The 20,454-nt window shown below is 35.0% G+C and overlaps 1 protein-coding gene across 49 annotated transcripts in view; it reads left to right on the top strand.

The window, feature by feature from the left end:
- The window catches only part of MLLT10 (MLLT10 histone lysine methyltransferase DOT1L cofactor), a 213,522-nt gene that overhangs the window by 133,733 nt on the left and 59,335 nt on the right, over positions 1–20,454 (top strand). For 26 of the 49 annotated variants that reach the window (XM_027976600.3, XM_027976601.3, XM_027976602.3 and 23 more), the window contains 2 exons: positions 9,840–10,092; positions 13,570–14,139. In XM_027976600.3, coding sequence (XP_027832401.1) covers positions 9,840–10,092; positions 13,570–14,139 — 823 coding nt within the window. The remainder of the gene's footprint in view (positions 1–9,839; positions 10,093–13,569; positions 14,140–20,454) is intronic. The other 23 variants (XM_060397299.1, XM_060397302.1, XM_060397305.1 and 20 more) reach the window with 2 other exon arrangements.

Here is a 20,454-nt window from a genome sequence, read left to right on the forward strand (position 1 = left end):
AACCCCAGCAGATGATGCTCTGATAGAGTAGGTTCCTGAGAATAGGTCTTACTAAGAAGAATAGAAAACCTTAGCATTTTTCAGAATCTTTCTTTTCCCTCTTCCCTAAGGGAAGCATGCATGTTTTTTTTTCTTCTGGTATTCACTATTAAGACTTGGGTAGGTATCCTGGAGGTGAAACTTGGAAAGTTTGAGGGCTTCCCTATGATTGAGTCCCGAGTGTTTTTATCTCTCAGATTTGCACACGCTGAACCTTCAGCAATTTGTTAGTCACAGTTGAGGTTTTCCTACTCCGATCTTGGTTGCCATGGAGATTTCTGTTTGGTTATGTTGTGATCCTCTATATCCGTCTGTCACATTTTGGGGGTTTGCCCTGTGGCCTGATTTCTCTGACGCATCAAAAAAGAGTTACTAACTTTTCAGTTTCTTATGCTTTTTACTTGTTAGGATGGGATGAAGGCTTCAAAATTCCTTATTAAATGCTGACTAGAATCTCGAAGCACTAGTATGGACATTTAAGGCTAAAAGCTTTGTTCTAAGCTCCACTTACAAATTATGATATTGGCATTTTGTATTTTCATTTTACTTATTTGAACAAATATCATGGCTTCCTTTTAATTTCTTGTTTGTAGGTTACTTAGAAGCATTTCATTTACTGTTGAAATATTTTAGAAATTTTTCAGATCTTGTTGATTTCTCATTCAATATCTTTGTGTTATAATTCATTTTCATTTTTTTTTAATGATACAGAACATGGATTATCTGTTTTTATGTGTGCTTTTTCAAAAGAATATTTATTTGTTCTGCTCTTACTTTATGAAGATTTTCTGTAAATGTGAATTCATAGAATTAGGTCAAGTTGACTTACATTGCTTAAGTTCTTCATGTCCTTTATCTATTTTTATATTTTTGTTCTATTTGTTCAGTCAATTATTGAGAAAAGGAAATGAACCTCTCTTACTGTAAGTGTACATTTTGTTATTTCTTTGTTTTTTTTTCTCTTCAGTTTTTGCTTCATTTATTTTGCAGGTCTCTTATTAGTTACAGAACATTTAGGATTCTTATATCCTCTTGATGAATAAACATCTTTATCCTGGTAATATTCCTTGTTTGAAATGTACTTTCATATTAATGTTATGAATTCAGATTTCTTTGAATTAGTGTCAGATTGCTATGTCTTTCCCGTGCTTTTAATATCTTTCTGTATTCATTGTTTAAATGGGTTTTTTTTGTAGGCAACATGAAGTCTTGAATTTCTTTTTTCACTGTTATAATCTCTGCCTTTTAATGGGAGTGTTCAGGTAATTTGCATGTAATGTGATTATTGATATGGTTGTATTTAAATCTATCCTTTGTTAATCCTTTTTAATTTGCCCATCATTTTTCATTTTCTTTCTTTTTCCTCATTGACCATTTTTGGTGATTCCATTGTGGCTGATTAGAAATAATTCCTCATTGTGTTATTTTTATTGGTTGCTTTAGGGTTTATACATCTTTAGCTTGTCAGAGTCTGCCTTCAAGAAATATTACACTTTTTTCACATACCACATAAGAACTTTGCAACTGTATACTTTCATTCCTACCATTTTTTCTTTGAACCTGTTTCTGTGATGTTTTAAAATTTTTACATATTTTATGAACCTCACAATTGTTCCTGTTTTTGCTCTAAATCATCGGTTACTTTAAAAAGAGACTTAAGTAATTAAAAAACCTTCCATATGTATCCATGTAGTTATTGTTTCTAGTGCTCTGAATTTGTGTACATTCACATTTGCATTGTTGTGCTCCTTCCTAAAAGACCACCTGCTGTGTTTTCTATGGTGTTAACTGCTGGTGATTAGTTTTCTCAGCTTTTTAAAAAAAAATCTGTAAAGCAATTATTTTGCCTATGTTTTTGCAAGATATTTTAGCTCACTTTAGAATTTTAGGTTAATGATTGTTTCTTTTAGTATATTGAAGATTTTACTCTTCTTTTTTAACCTTGCATCTTTTTCAGGAGAAATCTGTTTTCATCCTTATCCTTGTTTCTTAGAACGTAGACATTTTCCCTCACCACCACCACCCCAGCTGCTTTTATAGTTTCCTCTTTATTTTTGTTTTTAGTGATAACTTTATAATTATGATGTGCATTCATGGAGTTGTCTTCATATTTCTTATACTTGGAGTTAGTTGATCTGTAGGTTATGTAGTTTTCATTAAATTTTATAGTTTTATTCAAAGTACTTTTTCTTTTTTTCCCCTCTGCTATAATTATTTTTAAGTCCTTTCCTCCTCCTTCCGTCCCCACAACACCCCCCCCCCCACCCCCCTACCCCTTTTTGGGGTACTATAGTAGCATGTAAATAAGGCTTCTTGATGTTGTCCCATAGGTCACTGCATGTTAAAAAAGTCTTTCTTCTTTGTGTGTTTTTATTTTAATTAAAAATTTTTATTGGAATATAGTTGATTAACAATGTTTTGTTAGTTTCAGGTGTATAGCAAAATTAATTGGTTATACATATTCTTACATACAGTCTTTTTAAGAATTATTTTCCCATATAGGCCATTACAGTGTATTGAGTAGAGTTCCCTGTGCTATACAGTAGGTTCTTACTAGGTATCTATTTTATATACAGTAGTGCATATATATCAGTTTCAGTCTCCCAATTTATCCCTCTTTTCCTTTTCTCCTGGTAAGTTATATGTTTGTTTTCTACATCTGTGACTCTGCTTCTGTTTTGTGAATAAGTTCATTTGTACCCTTTTTATAGATTCCACAGATTAGTGATATCATATGATATTTGCTTTCTGTGTCTGACTTACTTCACTCGGTATGACAATCTCTAGTTCCTTGAATGTTGCTACAGATGGCATTATATTCTTTTTTTTTTTTTTTTTTAGAAATATTCATTTTATCTATTTGGCTGCACAAGATCTTAGTTGCAGCATGTGGAATCTAGTTCCCTGGCCAGGGATTGAACCCATGCTCCCTGTATTGGGAGTGCAGAGTCTTAGCCACTGGATCACCAGGGACGTCCCTATATTGTTCTTTTTTGTGGCTGAGTAATATATCATTGGCTCTATGTACATTTTCTTTATCCATTCCTCTGTTGTTGGACAGATTATTTCTCTGTCCTGGCTATTGTAAATAGTGCTGCAGTGAATGTTGGGGTGCATGTAATTTTTCAAATTACAGTTTTCTCCTAGGAAATTTCTCCTAGGTATTTGCCTAGGAGTGGAATTGTAGGGTCATATGGTAGTTCTTTATGGTAGTTTTTTTTAAAGAACCTCCATACCGTTCTCCATAATGGCTGTGTCAGTTTACATTCCCACCAGCAGTGTAGGAGGCTTCCCTTTTCTCCAGACCCTCTCTAGCATTTACTGTTAATGGCCATTCTGACTGGTTTCAAGTGATACTTCATTGTAGTTGTGATTTGCATTTCTCTTAATAATTAATGATGCCGAACATCTTTTCATGTGCCTTTTGGCCATCTGTATGTCTTCTTTGAAAAGTGAAAATCAATCAGTGGTGTCTGACTCTTTGCGACTCCATGGACTATACAGTCCACAGAATTCTCCAGGCCAGATTACTAGAGTGGGTAGCTGTTCCCTTCTCGAGGGGATTTTCTCAATCCAGGGATCGAACCCAGGTCTCCCACATTGCAGGCACAGTCTTTCCCAACTGAGCCACCAGGGAAGCCCAAGAATACTAGAGTGGGTAGCCTACCCTCTTCCAGGGGATCTTCTCCAGGAATCGAACTGGGGTCTCCTGTGTTGCAGGTGGATTCTTCACCAGCTGAGCTACCAGGAACTCTGTCTTCATTGAAGGACATACAGAAATGTCTGTTTAGACCATCTGCCCAGTTTTTGATTGGGTTGTTTGTTTGTTTTTTATATTGAGCTGCATGAGCTCTTTGTATATTTTGGAGATTAATACTTTGTTGCTTCATTTGCAAGTATTTTTTCTCATTCTGTGGATCTTTTTGTTTTGTTTACAGTTTCTGTGCCTCATGTTTGGTAGTGTCTGTATTGTATTTTAAGAATTGGGCTATTGAAAAATTTGTGAATTTTATGAGAGGCTTGAATAGTACATCATTAAAAAAACATTTGACCAACATTATTCTGTTTCATCATGTTGGTGGAAGGCATAGCTATGGTCGTGGTCATTTCCTCTGTGCCTCCTCTCCCAAACATGGATTATAGAGCTTTGTAGAATAAAACATAAGACAACTAATTATACCTTTAAAAAAGTAACTGCCATTTCTTTGGATACCTCTGATAGTCTTTGACTAATTATGAATATAAAAATTTTGGTTTGAAGTTAGAAATATTTTTGTTCCTGATTAATGCTGTTTAGTAGGTATGTTGGTTTAATCTGAGGACTAATAATTACAGTTAGCTATGAAACAAAAATCAAATATGTTTTAAATGTCTATCCTGAAAGATTCATTAGGTTACCTATAAATCACAAAATGTTTATGCAGTTCTCTAAAGACTGTCACTATAGCCAGATAACCAATTTTATCTCTAGTAGAAATGAAAATAAGCAAGGCTATATTTACTTAGTTGAGTACCACTTGAAGTAGTTAATTTGTGTTTTATGGCCAATTATTTGAAAAATATGTATTTTTTAGTACTATCATGGCTCTCAGAGCAGTGAGGTGCTTATATCTAAGAGTTATGTAGGTTGTGAAACTGACTGAGAAAACAGGTTTGTGATGTTGGGAGCCTACTCATTGTGTCTCCCTTGGCTGTCCTCCTACCTACACTTTTTTCCTCCACCTTCTTGGTTTTGATTGATTGTATGTTGTAATGGAACTCCACAGTGCCATACTATTTAAATAGCGTGTTGTGAAACAAATACTCTTTAAGTTACAAACTTGGCATTAAGGTAGAGGACTGTTTGAGTAAAACCTGTAGAGCCTTTTTTTTCCTTTTCTTTTTTTTTCCTTTTCATTATGTATAATTTTTTTAAGTGGTAGAATCTTTGGCTGAAAGTTTTTTCTTTCTGATTAAGAAAGCTGTGATATCTTTTGAAACTTAGGTGTTGAGGTTTATGAAAAATAAAATGTTATGATTAATTTATTACTACTTTGAACACTAAAATTTGTGTAATTTTCATTAATTACTTTCTTTGTAATACCTTTTCTTCCAAATATCATGTTTTCATTGGATTTATGGACATTGTATAGTTATGGGGCAAGCAAGGATATCCTGTTGAGTGACTCTGGAAGGATTGTTATTGTTTAGTTGCTAGGTTGTATCTCTCTCTTTGTGACCTCATAGACTGCGGCATGCTAGGCTTCCTTGTCCTTCACTATCTCCTGGACTTTGTGCAAATTCATGGCCATTGAGTCAGTGATGCCATCCAGTCATTTCATCCCTTCTACCCCGCTTCTTCTCCTGCCCTCGATCTTTCCCAGCGTCAGGGTCTTTTCCAGTGCATTGACTCTTAGCGTCAAGTGGCCAAAGTATTGGAGATTCAGTTTCAATATCAGTCCTTCCAATGGGTATTCAGGGTTAATTTCTTTAGGATAGACTGGTTGATCTCCTTGCAGTCCAAGGGACTCTCAAGAGTCTTCTCCAGCATCACAATTTGAAAGCATCAATTCTTTGGCTCTCAGCCTTCTTTATGGTCCAAGTCTTGCATCTGTACATGACTATTGGAAAAAACCATACCTTTGATTAGAAGGATCTTTGTTGGCAAAGTGATTTCTCCGCTTTTAATATGCTGACTAGATTTGTCATAGCTTTTTGTCCAGTGAGCAAGCATCTTTTAATTTTGTGGCTGCAGTAGCCATCTTCCTTTTTGCTTTCTGCAGTTAGGGTGATGTCATCTGCATATCTGTGATTGTTGATATTTTCCCTGGCAGTCTTGATTCCAGCATTTGATTCGTCCAGCCCAGTGTTGCACATGATGTACTCTGCATATAAGTTAAGCAAGCAGGGTGACAAGGTGCAGCCTTGATATACTCCTTTGCCAATTTTGAACCAGTCCATTGTTTCATGTCTAGTTCTAACTGTTGCTTCTTGACCTGCACACAGGTTTCTGAGGAGGCAGTTAAGATGCTCTGTTACTCCCATCTCTTTTAAGAATTTTCCACTGTTTGTTGTGAGAGGGTTTAGTGTAATCAGTGAAACAGACGTAGGTGTTTTTCATGCCTTCTCCATGATCCTTTAAATGTTGGCAATTTGATCTCTGCTTCTTCTGTCTTTTTTAAATCCAGCTTGTACATCTCTATATTCACATACTGCTGAAGCCTAACTTGAAGGTGACTGACTAGCCTTAATTTAGATGGATATGTGGAAGAAGATAGCCTTTTTATTTTTATAGCTTTAATTACTAATTTTTGGTTGTGTTGTGTCTTTGTTGCTGCATGAGTTTTCTCTAGTTATGGCAAGTGGGGGCTCCTCTTCAGTGTCGGTGCTCAGGCTTCTCTTTTTGGAGAGCAAAGGCTCTGGAGCATTTGCACTTCAGTTGTGTGACACACAGACTCAGTATTGCTGCTCCTGGCCTCTAGACCAGAGGCTCAGGTAGATGTGGTGCATAAGTAGTTGCTCCCTGCCTGTGGAATCCTTCTGACCCATGGATTGAACCTGTGTCTCCTGCATTGGCAGGCTGATTCTTTACCCCTTAGCCACGAGGAAACCTAGTCTATTTTTGTTGTGGGTATTTTACCCAGTTTTCTCTCCTTTTCCTTATTTGACACATAGAATATTTGAATGAAGAACACCTTCAAAAGTCTTCTTTCAGTTCAGTTGCTCAGTCGTATGTGACTTTTTGTGAACTCAAGAATTGCAGCGCACCAGGCCTCCCTGTCCATCACCAGCTCCCGGAGTTCACTCACACTACGTCCATCGAGTCAGTGATGCCATCCAGCCATCTCATCCTCTGTCGTCCCTTTCTCCTCCTGCCCCCAATCTCTCCCAGCATCAGGGTCTTTTCCAGTGAGTCAGCTCTTCGTATGAGGTGGCCAAAGTATTGGAGTTTCAGCTTTAGCGTCAGTCCTTCCAATGAACAGCCAGGACTGATCTCCTTTAGGTTGGACTGGTTGGATCTCCTTGCAGTCCAAGGGACTCTCAAGAGTCTTCTCCAACACCACAGTTCAAAAGCATGAATTCTTTGGTGCTAAGCTTTCTTCACAGTCCAACTCTCACATCCATACATGACCACAGGAAAAACTATAGCCTTGACTAGATGGACCTTTGTTGGCAAAGTAATGTCTCTGCTTTTGAATATGCTATCTAGGTTGGTCATAACTTTCCTTCCAAGGAGTAAGCGTCTTTTAATTTCATGGTTGCAGTCACCATCTGCAGTGACTTTGGAGCCCCCCAAAATAAAGTCTGACACTGTTTCCACTGTTTCCCCATCTTTTTCCCATGAAGTGATGGGACCGGATACCATGATGTTCATTTTATGAATGTTGAGCTTTAAGCCAACTTTTTCACTCTCCTCTTTCACTTTCATCAAGAGGCTTTTTATTTCCTCTTCACTTTCTGCCATTAAGGGTGGTGCCATCTGCATGTTTGAGATTATTGATATTTCTCCTGGCAATCTGATTCCAGCTTGTGCTTCTTCCAGCCCACCATTTCTCATGGTGTACTCTGCATAGAAGTTAAATAAGCAGGATGACAATATACAGCCTTGACGTACTCCTTTTCCTATTTGGAACCGTCTGTTGTTCCATGTCCAGTTCTAACTGTTGCTTCCTGACCTGCATTTAGGTTTCTCAAGAGGCAGGTCAGGTGATCTGTATTCCCATCTCTTTCAGAACTTTTCACAGTTTATTGTGATCCACACAGTCAAAGGCTTTGGCATAATCAGTAAATCAGAAATAGATGTTTTTCTGGAACTCTCTTGCTTTTTAGATGATCCAGTGGATGTTGGCAATTTAATCTCTGGTTCCTCTGCCTTTTCTAAAACCAGCTTGAACATCTGGAAGTTCATGGTTCACGTATTGCTGAAGCCTGGCTTAGAGAATTTTGAGCATTACTTTACTAGCATGTGAGATGAGTGTAATTGTGCTGTAGTTTGAGCATTTTAAAGTCTTATTTAGATGACTTTTAAACTTCATTAGGGTCAGTTGGGTAGTATGGAAAACCTCAAAATCAACTCGAATTATTGGGGAAAAAAATACTTGAAAAGGAAATTTCAGGCGATTTCCAAAGTGAATTGTCTGGATGGGAAAGGTTCACATTTCTGAGGTCATCCATGCAGTTTAATCAACTTAAATATGATTGGTTTGTTAAATGGCAGTTTGTTTTCTCCTGAAACATACTTAAAAACTTTGTTCTTATTTGTGTGTTATAGTTTATTACAACAGGGATTAATTTTTATGAGATAATATTATGTCTTTTGTATTTGATGATGAAAATCTGTTCTTGGGTGTGATGTTATGGGATGGGTGTAGCACCAGGGAGGCACATAGCAGAAAAGTAATAGTAAAGAATATTTGGTTTTCAGAACATTCTAAGTTTTACCTTATTACTTTCTTTGAACATTGATTTGCTAAAAATTATTTGGTAACCTGATTTTATCGTCGTCATTTTCTCATTTTTTGAATTTATCCGATGTTTTGTATTGAGTAGTTGTTATGTTTGGGAAATTTCAGTTTTGCATATTTTCAGATTTTTGACTTGTGTTCCATCAGAGATTTCAGGTAGATGTATTAGGAAAGTATTTATTTATTCAACAGAAATTTAGGTCTAGTTATAGTCCAGGCACCAGTTTAACAATGACAACACCCTTTGGATCAAACAAACCTTTCTCATTTCAAAGCATGTTGATTAATTTACATCTGGCTTCATACTTCTTACTTAATTGGTCATTATTTGCACACACCTTATATTAAAATGGTTATTCAAAACTGAAAACCATTTACTCAGTCTTTATCTTGCCTCTCCCTTCCCCCACAACTAAATATAGGGGATGATTGAGAATCAGTTACATCATATAATTGAACTTTTAATATTTAGAAATCTTAACTGCAAAATGAAACTGTTTCCTCTGCGGACAAAATGGTGTCTGTTTCAGGGGTTTTAAGCTTTCCCTTTTGAAAAGCAGCCTTCACCTCAATTTTAAAAGTTCTTGCTCTGATCTATGCTGCCGCTGCTGCTGCTGCTGCTGCTGCTAAGTCGCCTCAGTCGTGTTCGACTCTGTGTGACCCCATAGACGGCAGCCCACCAGGCTCCCCCCCCCCCCCCCACCAGGATTCTCCAGGCAAGAACACTGGGGTGGGTTGCCATTTCCTTCTCCAACGCGTGAAAGTGAAAAGTGAAAGTGAAGTTGCTCAGTCGTGTCCGACTCTTAGCGATCCCATGGACTGCAGCCCACCAGGCTCCTCTGTCCATGGGATTTTCCAGGCAAGAGTCCTGGAGTGGGGTGCCATTGCCTTGGTCCTTTCAATCTCATGGATGTAGCCCACTAATGAAATTGTAGTGCCTTGCTTCTTTCTGGTGTTGCCTTTCTGTTCTGAGCACTAAAACTGGTTTAAATTTCATGTCTAGAAGTGGAATGTTCTTGTTGAAAATGATGCTTCCTGAGAAACAAATATCATTTGTGTTGCTTACTCTGAGTCACTAAATAAAACAACTAATAGGTACTTTTACTAATTGCTGCAGTTTGATGCTCAAACAGCCATGTTATAAATTATCTATATTTTTAAAAGAAATATTTATACCAGATTCTAAACTTTTGCTTGATTTTCTTAGGCAGACTGAGTTATTTTTATAGCTGAAGTTTTCGTATTTTTATTTTACAAGTCCAGTAATTATTTATTATTAATGTACCATCTTCTGCTTGTAGACAAATTGTAATAAATTCTTTTTCCTTTTACTTCCTTTCTCAATCAAAATGTTAGACTTACACAAGCACTAGTAGCAACTCTATATCTGGATCCTTGAAGCGCTTGGAAGATACTGCAGCTCGATTTACGAATGCAAATTTCCAGGAAGTCTCTGCTCACACTACTAGTGCAAAAGATGTTTCAGAGGCTAGAGGGTCAGAGGGCAAAGGGAAGAAATCTTCAGCTCACAGCTCAGGTCAAAGGGGAAGAAAGCCTGGTGGAAGAAATCCAGGAACGACTGTATCAGCTGCTAGTCCTTTCCAGCAAGGTATTACTTACGATGTTTTAGTTGAAATACTTGTTCTTATGATGATCAATAGTAGATAAGTTTTAGAAAAGAATTACTTTTTCCTTATAACTGTTGGATAATAGAGGTTATTTCATGATTAGTTGTTATACTAAGATTACTTCAAAGACTAATATTCCTTCTTAAAATGTTTCTGGGACCTTCGCTTTCCTTTTGTGTTATGACCTGTGCTTCTAAAGTTGAAATGTAATTTTTTTAAATGTTAAAATAGATGTGGAATAAAGTTAACAGTTTGGGGTGAAAATAAAAGCTGGAGTTTTCCTTTCCTTTATGCTCAATAGAAAAGTCATTCTATTTTATAAGTTACTTTTATTTATCTTTCCCAGTTGAACACTAGAACTGTATACATTTTTAGTAAGTGAACAAGTACTGAGTAATTTTTAGGGGAGCTAAATAGTTTTCAGTAAATAATAATTACTGATATTAATGCATTTATTATGAAGCTTGACATTTAAAGTAGATGTTTACTCAGCTTATATAAGTTAAGTGTTAGTTGCTCAGTCGCGCCCGACTCTTTGCGACCCCATGGACTGCAGCCCACCAGGCTTCTCTGTCCATGAGATTTTCCAAACAAGGATACTGGAGTGGGTTTTCATTTCCTTCTCCAAGGGATCTTCCCAATGCAGGGATTGAACCCGGGTTTCCTGCACTGCAGGCAGATTATTTACTGACTGAGCTACAAGGGAAGCCCCATATCTTTTGGTAATTATGAATACCCAATTTTGAGTTGTAGTTAAACAACTTTTTTTTTTCAGTGTATATATGTTTTATGCATTCTTTTGGGACATAACTTATACTGAAAAAATAATTTGCTATTTAACTGATATTCGGAATTAACAAGGCATGGTATGTTTTAATATATGGTAGTACTGTTTTCTGGCAACAGAATAACTCAGCTAAACTTTAGAATCAGTTAGCCAAATATTCTAGGTTTTTACTTTGTATAATTTTTATCATGGACATAAATATTTTGAGTAATATAAATGTTCAAAACTGTTCCAAACAAATATATTTAATAAAGTATAAAATAAAGGCCTCCTTCTCTCCCCTACCTCCCATCCTGCCCTTTTATTCCTAGGAGTAAACGAGGGGGAAATATGCTGTCCTTTCCTTTACCCTATTCAAACTTTTGATGATGATAAAAATTATACCCAAAATCTGCCAGGACATAATTTGAATACATAGAAAGATTGCTTAGTCACTGAACTCTTCATTAAAAAGTATATTCATATATTTACAACTAAGTTATTCTTGGATTTCAAGATTTTCAAGTCCTAAATTTTTTTTTCCTTTTTCCTCATGTAACAAAAAATTAGATAGAAAAGAAAATGCTAAATTTGCTATTTTATGTGTAATAAAATTTCTGTATATTATTTTTATGATACTTTGGAAAATAAATAGTAAAACTGTAATTTTTTTTTGGCCATGCCACATGAATTGCAGCATCTTAGTTTCCTAATCAAGGGTTGAACCCAAGCCATGGCAGTGAAAGTGCTGAGTCCTAACCACTGAACTGCCAAGGAATTCTCGTAAAATTGTAATTTTTGATGTAACTTCATTCACAGTTTGAATGTGATTGGCAGAATTCAGTTATTTCTTCTTTGTAATGAAGACCTCATTTTGTACTGCTAAAATTGCATTTTTGAGCTTTTAATTGTATCTTTGAAATGCTAATCCATTTAGAAAAGCATTCTCTCATTTTTTTAAACTTAATAACATTGGAGTCTTTCCCTGCTTCTGTTAAGATATGATAGAGATATGTCATGTTTTCATATCTGAGGTAACATTCTAAAAAGTTTTAAAAATTGAAATTTATAGTAGAGCATTGAAAGTAATTGTGTTTTTTCTTTTTTAATTTCAGGATTGTATGTGAATTTTAGAAAATATACATTTAATGTATTGCATATACTAAATGTTTTAAAGTATTTACCTTGCTGTTGTGAGCTTTTAACACCAGCTGTAAAAACAAAAACATGCAGGAAAAAGACAGATGGTGACAGATCAGAATGGATAATAAAGAACTTCTTTATAGCTGCTAATTAAGTGGCAAATTGCAGTTATACTTAAATGATTGATGTAATGTAAATGGCTTCTTAATATGTATATTTTTCTGTACAGAAATGGCCTGAAAATGGTCATAGCTGTACACGTAATTTCATAAATGAATAAGGCAGATATTCTCTTAAAAAAGTTAAATTTTAGAATTATTGTTGTTTTCTAAATGAGCCATTTCAGCAGAACTTAAAATTTAAAAACCAAAACCATGAGACTTTAGTTTAAAATAAATTATTTCTGTTTGTAAGGAAAAAATATCTTTCTGAATGTTTAAGTGAATTTATGTGTGATTACCTATGAATGTTCTCTGCAATAAAGTTTGTATTTAGCTTGGAATTTCCACTGCCAACAGAACACGTCATTTTGAGCTTTTGTTTCTAAGCATAATAGTTAAAACCTGATATAGTTTAGTTTTATGAAACACAATAGTTATGTGGTCAAAACTGAGTCTAAACATGTGTTACTTCATTTGGTAAGTGTGATGAGAGGGTTAGATAAAGTGAAATGGTGGACTGAACTTATTTCATCACAGCCATTAGTTTTTACCTGGTAAATAAGAACTTTGAGCTTCTTATATCTCATAATGACATGATGGGCTACTAGTATTCTTTAAGTAAAGAGTGGGGGAAATAAGCAGTTTTGGAAGTTTTATGAGAGGTTCCTCTCGTATGATTTTACTTTCATAAAAGCAGTGGCAAAATATAAGTGGCCGGTGTCTTTTCTTTATGCAGCTCCATGAGAGGTAGACTGGGAGAAATGTGAGTTATGTAGATTATTCCATGTGATCATTGTTGTTTTATCAAATTCATGGTGGGTTAGATGTAACTGAGTGATAATATTCACCAACATTATCTTGAAGTTAAAACTCAGAACTTAACGACTTAAGCAACATCTTTTGGTTCTTACTGTATGTTGGGAACATTTATCATGGTATCTTAATAACTGCAAAAGAATAAATTCCCCATGCCATTCAGAGTTTGATCACAGTCTTTTGAAAGTCTTCTTGAGACTTAGCTGTTCTTCAGTCCTTCCTCAGCATATGTAAGGCATGTGGGGAGAGCTGAGGAATGCTGCCATGGTAAAAGTGAAAGGTAGGTTCAGAACCACATCTTTTATCTTGGCAATTGTACAGGTAATAGCTTGTAATTCAAGAGTTAATCAATTTAATAACTATAAAATGACAAGTATAATTTTATAGATAAACTTGATTTCAGTAATCTTTAAAAAAAAATCTAGCTGAGTTATATACTGATGTCCTTAATTTTATAGTTAGTTTTTTTCGTCCTCTGTTTTTGCTGATTGTATCATTTCTACTGCTCATGGGAACTTTTGCATCCAATTTTTTCTTTTCCTACCCCATTTTTTTTTTTTCCCCCACTACAGGCAGTTTTTCAGGAACTCCAGGCAGTGTAAAATCATCTTCGGGAAGTTCAGTACAGTCTCCCCAGGATTTCTTGAGCTTTACAGACTCAGATCTGCGTAATGACAGTTATACTCACTCCCAGCAGTCATCATCAACCAAAGATGTACATAAAGGAGAGTCTGGAAGCCAGGAAGGGGGGGTAAATAGTTTTAGTTCCATAATTGGTCTCCCTTCAGCCTCAGCTGTTATTTCACAGCCTAAAAGCTTTGAAAATTCACCTGGAGATTTGGGTAATTCCAGCCTCCCTACAGCAGGATATAAGCGGGCTCAAACTTCTGGCATAGAAGAAGAAGCTGTAAAGGAAAAGAAAAGAAAAGGAAATAAGCAAAGTAAGCATGGGCCTGGTAGACCCAAAGGAAACAAAAATCAAGAGAATGTTTCTCATCTCTCAGTTTCTTCTGCTTCACCAACGTCATCTGTAGCATCAGCTGCAGGAAGTGTAACCAGCTCTAGTCTTCAGAAATCCCCCACGCCACTCAGGAATGGGAGTGTGCAGAGCCTCAGTGTGGGCTCCTCTCCACTTGGTTCAGGTAGGCCTAGCCCTTTGTTTCCCCCTCCACCCCTCCCTCCTACCACCGCCATCCTCCTTTCACCTTCACAAGCAAATCGTTTTAAACTATCATTATGAAAATACTGTGAGTTGCTAAGTGACATTTAATTTAATTATCTTAATGAAAAATGTTATCTTAGAAGGACAGTTCGGCCTTTGGTCTTTGGAAAAGACATTTGGCACTACTCCAATTTAACATAACTAAATATAGACTAAATAGTTCAGTTCATTGGTCATTCATTTCTTATGAAACACCTAGAATTGATTTCCCATTTTTTTGTTTTTGCTTCACTTGGATAGTATTTTAGAAATCAACTCAGAATTTACATTTACGGTGTGAGAGTTAGCGCTATTTTTGATTGGTATTTGTTTGGGGCTTCCTTTCCCTAAACCTCAGTTAGTCTTTATTTTCTCAGTAATTCCTGACTCAAATTCTAGTTGAATTAACGCTATCTGGAATATTTTTCAGTCAGTGATAGGTGATTTAAATCTATGGACTTTAAGAATCTCATTTCAGTCCAGGTTCGATACATGATACTGGATGCTTGGGGCTGGTACACTGGGATGACCCAGGGGGATGGTACGGGGAGGTAGGTAGGAGGGAGGTTCAGGATGGGGAACACGTGTACACCTGTGGCGGATTCATGTTGATGTATGGCAAAACCAATACAATATTGTAAAGTGATTAACCTCCAATTTAAATAAATAAATTTATATTTTAAAAAATCCCATCTCAGGAAATATCTCAAATGTTATGTATCATTTTTGTTTTCAATTGTGTTTACCAGTTTTTGCCATCATTTTTACTATAGTATGACTGGATTTATAAATGTTGTTATTTACCACATTGGTATGCTCTTTTAACTTATACTTTGTGATGTAAATATTATTTTCAGTTAAAAAAATTTCAAGATGTGTGTTTTTAAGACAGAAACTTAGCTGAATGTTGGCATTTATCTTTTATATTATATCTTCAATTTGAGATAAATGACTTTAGATGTGTTGATTGTAAATTTTACCCATGTTTCAACTTTAGATTTCTGATTATAGAAATGATGAAATTTTGGCTAAAATAAACTATGGATTTTGCCTGTTAGATGGAGAAGATAGGTGGAAAATGGTATATATAAAATAATAAATAGAATTTAAGTGAAGAGTATTCCATGTTTATTTTACAAATATAGAATTTTGTATTGTTTCTGTAGTTTTACAGACAATTCAGTAAGTAAATGTAAGAAAGACCATTATAAGGGAGAAGAGAGCTTGTGTAAAAGTCAGATATGAAAAGTAGTAACTTATTAACTGTCATCTGTTACATTCTTTTTTATCTTGTTCAATCTTTAGAACAGTTTTATGACATAGGGGCTATGAATGCCTCTATTTTATAGCTGATAAAACTGAGACTTAGGTAAAATATCAAGATCACATGGTTAGGGATTTCTTTCTCTTTTTATTTCTGATAGCTGGCTTCTTTGCCTGTGGTGGACCTGTTAGTCAGTTTTTTTGGAGAAATGAATAGAAACTATGGAAGGATTTAGTACTGTTAAAGATGGTTTAGAGCAAGATTCCTTAGTCTTGGCACTATTGATATTCTGGTTGGGCCAATTCTCTGCTGTGCATCACTGTCCTGTACCTTGAAGCACGTTTATCAGGATTCCCAAACCTTGCCACTACCCATAGTGACAATCAGAAAACATTTGGGTTCTGAAAGGGGCAAAATAGCCCTTGGTTGAGAACCACTGTTTTAGAAGGGGAAAATAATAAGTTGCATCAAGAAATAAGTTCATTGAAAAGATTTTAATATTTTGCACCCTTGAATATATGTTTTATTTATATAGTATATTTGCTTTGAGACCAGAAGAGCTTAGCAGATAGTTGTAGCCCCTGGTCACAAAAAATAAATTTACACAGATTTCCTTGGAAAAAATTTTTTAGTTTATGTTTTTCTTTAGCCAGGAGGCACAGAAATCAGGTAAGTAACAGACAGAAAATTAGGTGTAAATTTGCTCTTAGGAGGAGATCCTCACCAGTGTCCTATCCATAGGGGCACAGTCTGAGAGTTAACTAAATTTCAGAAATGGCATTTGGATGCCAGCTGAAATACACATCCTCAAATTAATGGACTTAAAATACCAGTTTACACTCTTGAAAAGATTTTGCTATGTGTTACTGATTTAGGGAGGTTTTAGGTGTGGAAATCATATTCTTTACATAGTGATTACATTGAGAGAGCAGTGTTTGTGGCAGAAAAATATGAATTATATCCCTTTTACCTCACCAGTAGGTAAAACAGAAATTTAGGGAGAAATTCCCATAAATATTTCACGAAGTTTAGACTTGTCAGGATTTTTTTCCCCCTTAAATCTGTATTTTTAAATCACTTTGAAGATTGTATCGATCTTGTTAAAGCTATTATTATGGAGTAAGATTGTTTAAAACTATTTGAGGTAATATATTATTTAATCTTATACATTTTAATAAAAGTTTTATGATTAGATCAGAGCCTTTTCTCATTGATAAGCTTAGTTCTAAAAAGTCTATTCTTACCTAAGAAATGCTAGCTGAATGCCATGAATATTTAGGAATTAAGTCTTCTTACCATAAGTTAAGATTGCTAACTGCTGTTGAAACTTAGCTTGTGCTGCACACTGGCTTCCATAGAATATTATTGCTCATTATATAGAAGAAGAAATATAAACAGAATTCTCACAGCTCTCAGTGGTGGAACTATGCATTTTCCTTGACTCCAGTAACTTATAAAATTTAAGGGGTGTTTGTTGATGAGGGTCTAAAACCATGGTAGTACGCTGTTGGTCATACTTTAAGCAATGGGATCAATAAGAAAATTTGAGCCAATAATTTTAACTTGCAGTAAGTACTACCTCCTACTAGTATGAAAATGTTAATTTTACTTTTGCACTAATTTTAGATTGAGAAGTCACTTAGTAATTGTACAAGCTGAAAACTTTATCCTGTATAAATAAGTCATAGAAGGAATATGTACTGTGCAGTGTGTTACCAAGAGTCTTTCATGATGTTCTCTTTAAAAGATTCATGTGCGAGTAACAATGCAGGCAACCTTGTATACAGCTGTTAACTATAAGGTGAGCTGTACCATGCACTGGAACCCTAGCTCCAGCAGGTTAGGGCCTGTGTTTGCCATGTTCATTACTGTCTCCACTGCTAGCTAGTGCTTTGAACAAATTAAGTGCTAAACATTAAAAAGAAAAAAGAGTGAAGACTGTTAGTAATTAGTGATCACTGAGAATGTACCATGTGTTTAGTAGTATCCTGTGTAGTTTTGTACTTGTCTTTCAAGAGTTTTTACCAGGTTGTCAGTGAAATTATTTTTTTAAAAGCTTTTCATGTAGTATTACAGGCTAGTTTTAGGATATATAATTAGCTGGAAAAGACCATGGACAAAATGAAATTTGTATTGTTCTTTGGAGTTGGCAGATAAAGAAGCCCAGCATTATTATCAGAAAAGAAAGTTAAGGTATATTTGAAGGATAAACTTTATAAAAACAAGAAGCTTGTGTTTGTGGGATAGAAGTAACGTTGATTAAACAGGGCAGGATGGGTTTATGGAGAGTAAGTCTGAACTTCTAGTAATGATATCTTGTATATCTTGGAGCACCTAAGAGTTTCTAAAGAACTCTTTAATGACCATCTCAGTTGATCCTTAGAACAACCTTATGAAATAGACAGGACAGCTGCCATTGTTGTGGTAGTTGTTTTTCCTCTTTACCACCACTAAGATATAAAGCAGATGTACAATTAAGTCCTTATGATGTGATTCTCTTAAAATTGTTAGAAATAGCATTTTAAGAGTAGTCCAAGTTCTCTCTTGACATGTTCAAATTACAGTAGAGCATATGTGTCGAGATATGTATTCTAGGAGGCCTAGATCCAGTCAGAATAGAAACCCAAAAAACACCTCTAAACTGGAGTGATGGAGGATTTGTATTGTAAGATTTCTATTAAAATAAATCACAGTACATCCCGTTAAATGACTACTGTTTTATAGTGACTTGCACAAAATTTACTCAAGGTTGTAAGTTTTGGCTTATAGATTATATTAAACTTTTGATTGAGTTCTTTCCTACATATATTCTTATGAGGTATTAACAGGTACCTGGTCTTTTGAAATGTTGAAAGTTAGGATGTTGAAAACATTGACAGTTTTGGATGAATTGACACGTTATATTTGTCCTTTATTGTTTTCCTGTTTATCTCAATCACAGTAGGAGAATTTAGGATTTACTAAAATGAAAGTTAGCACTTTTTTCTTCACAGAAATCAACATGTTATTTTTTCTGAGAAAAATTTGGTATTCATTAAAACTACTGATAAAGAGTCAGTAGTTTAGCATTAATTTCTTTACTTTGGGCATTCTCTGCCCTTTCAGAGTATATTCTTCCCTGTTTGTTTTTTTCAATCTTAGTCGCTCATTCTTTAATAGAGTGCTGTCATGCCTTTCTCAGTTAAGATACCTGAAATCTTTCAGTGATGGAATTCTTTAGTGGTAATAAATGCTGTAAAAAGAGATTCTGGAAAGGCAGTCATTCTGTTGTGATGCTGTATACTTATTATTCTTAAGCTCTTAAAAGATAATCACAAAGATAAGTTATTAATATGAGTAAATCACCTCTAGAAGTTTCTTTTGGTTTCTACTGAAATACAAAGTTTATGAAAGTTTGACTTGAGCCCCATGTAACTTTGAAAGGGATCCTATTTATGTCATATCTACTTATATTGGTAAAGTGAAACTTTGAAGTCTTTTTCTGATAAAATATTTTAATTAAAAACAGACTGGTTCTGTAAGCAAATAAGGGAATCATAAAGATATAAAGTATTATTATAGTAGACTCATAAGAGTAGAGTTAGTAATGCAGTACTGTAAACCAGGGAGTAGATACAGTTAGTGAACATAATTCACATCTATCTTAATGACTTAGGTTAATGATTTTGTATACATTGATTATATTGGATTATAAATGAAGAAGATACTGGATACGGCTAAGACCAGTGAATATCTTGGAATCTGTTTTCTTAGAAAATCCTGATTTTTTTTGTGTCTTTGATGACATGAAAATTTCTGGCCCTATGTTATGGCTATCTTTCTATAAAAATATTATATCAAAAGCCAGAATAGCCATATTCCAGTTTATTTCCCATTGACAAAATCTTTCTGCACAAGGTCCTTTGATTATTTTTAGCACCATTCCAAGCAGATACCATTTCTCTAGAACATAGCATGTCTATCTCTTCAGTAGCCTTTTAAAATCTCACTTGTATTGCATTTGTTAATGAAACATTAAGGTGGCAAATTCTCCCACAGTGGCTCATCTTCTTGGGTTATTTGGAAAGGACTTAAACTAAACTGGCCCAAATGTTTGATCTTTAAACTGTATCTCATATCAGTTTCTTTAACATTATAGTGATTGCTTTGTCTTACTTTTTAATTTCAAATTATTCAGAGTGGGCTCATGATTAGACTTGACTTTTGAGGTAGATGCGTGAATGATGGTTGCCTGGAAGGCTCTCTGGTACATGTTTTTGGTTAACATAATATCCAGAGAATTCCCAGATATCCCTTCTTTAAAAATAACTGGCCAGTGGTGGTGACCATACGTGAATAACAGTTGTTTGCAGATTAGTAGGCCAGGTCTTTTGAGTCACAGCTTTCCCTTAGTCCTGGCTTTATCAATTATTTTTTTATTTGGAATATCATATAGAAATTGACTCCCAATTTCTGAGCAGATTTTCCTTTTAGCAGTGTTTTATTTCCTCATGTCACCCTCTGCTAGTTCTCTTCATAAGGAAGGAATAAAGGAATAAAAGTAATTGCTTGTTCATTATAATCATCAAAAATGAAAGATACAAGATAATAAGCTGAGTGTAGTTTAATGAGTTTTACATAACTGTAAGTTATATAAAACTTACATAACAGTAAGTCATAATGGATTTCTGCTCAGATATAAACTAAATTTTCATACTTAAATTACAGTTTCTAATTGAATACAGCATTCAGATATTTTTGATACATTGTTCTCATCTAATGAATTATATAAAATTTATCACATTACCTAACTATATTTCCTCATAGTAGTGTATCTATTTATTCTTAAAACATTTGTTACACAGATTCGTTTGTAAGCCCGTATGTCTTTTCCTCATTCTTTGCCCACATATGCATGCACACATATTTCTACACTGTCCTGTTAAGATTGTGAGAATTACATTCTGTTTGGTCCTTGTACCCCTGACGTCCCAATTACTGGCTTATAATTTC

This window comes from Ovis aries, chromosome 13 (genome assembly GCF_016772045.2).
Source record: "Ovis aries strain OAR_USU_Benz2616 breed Rambouillet chromosome 13, ARS-UI_Ramb_v3.0, whole genome shotgun sequence".
NCBI classification, from domain to species: Eukaryota; Metazoa; Chordata; class Mammalia; order Artiodactyla; family Bovidae; genus Ovis; species Ovis aries.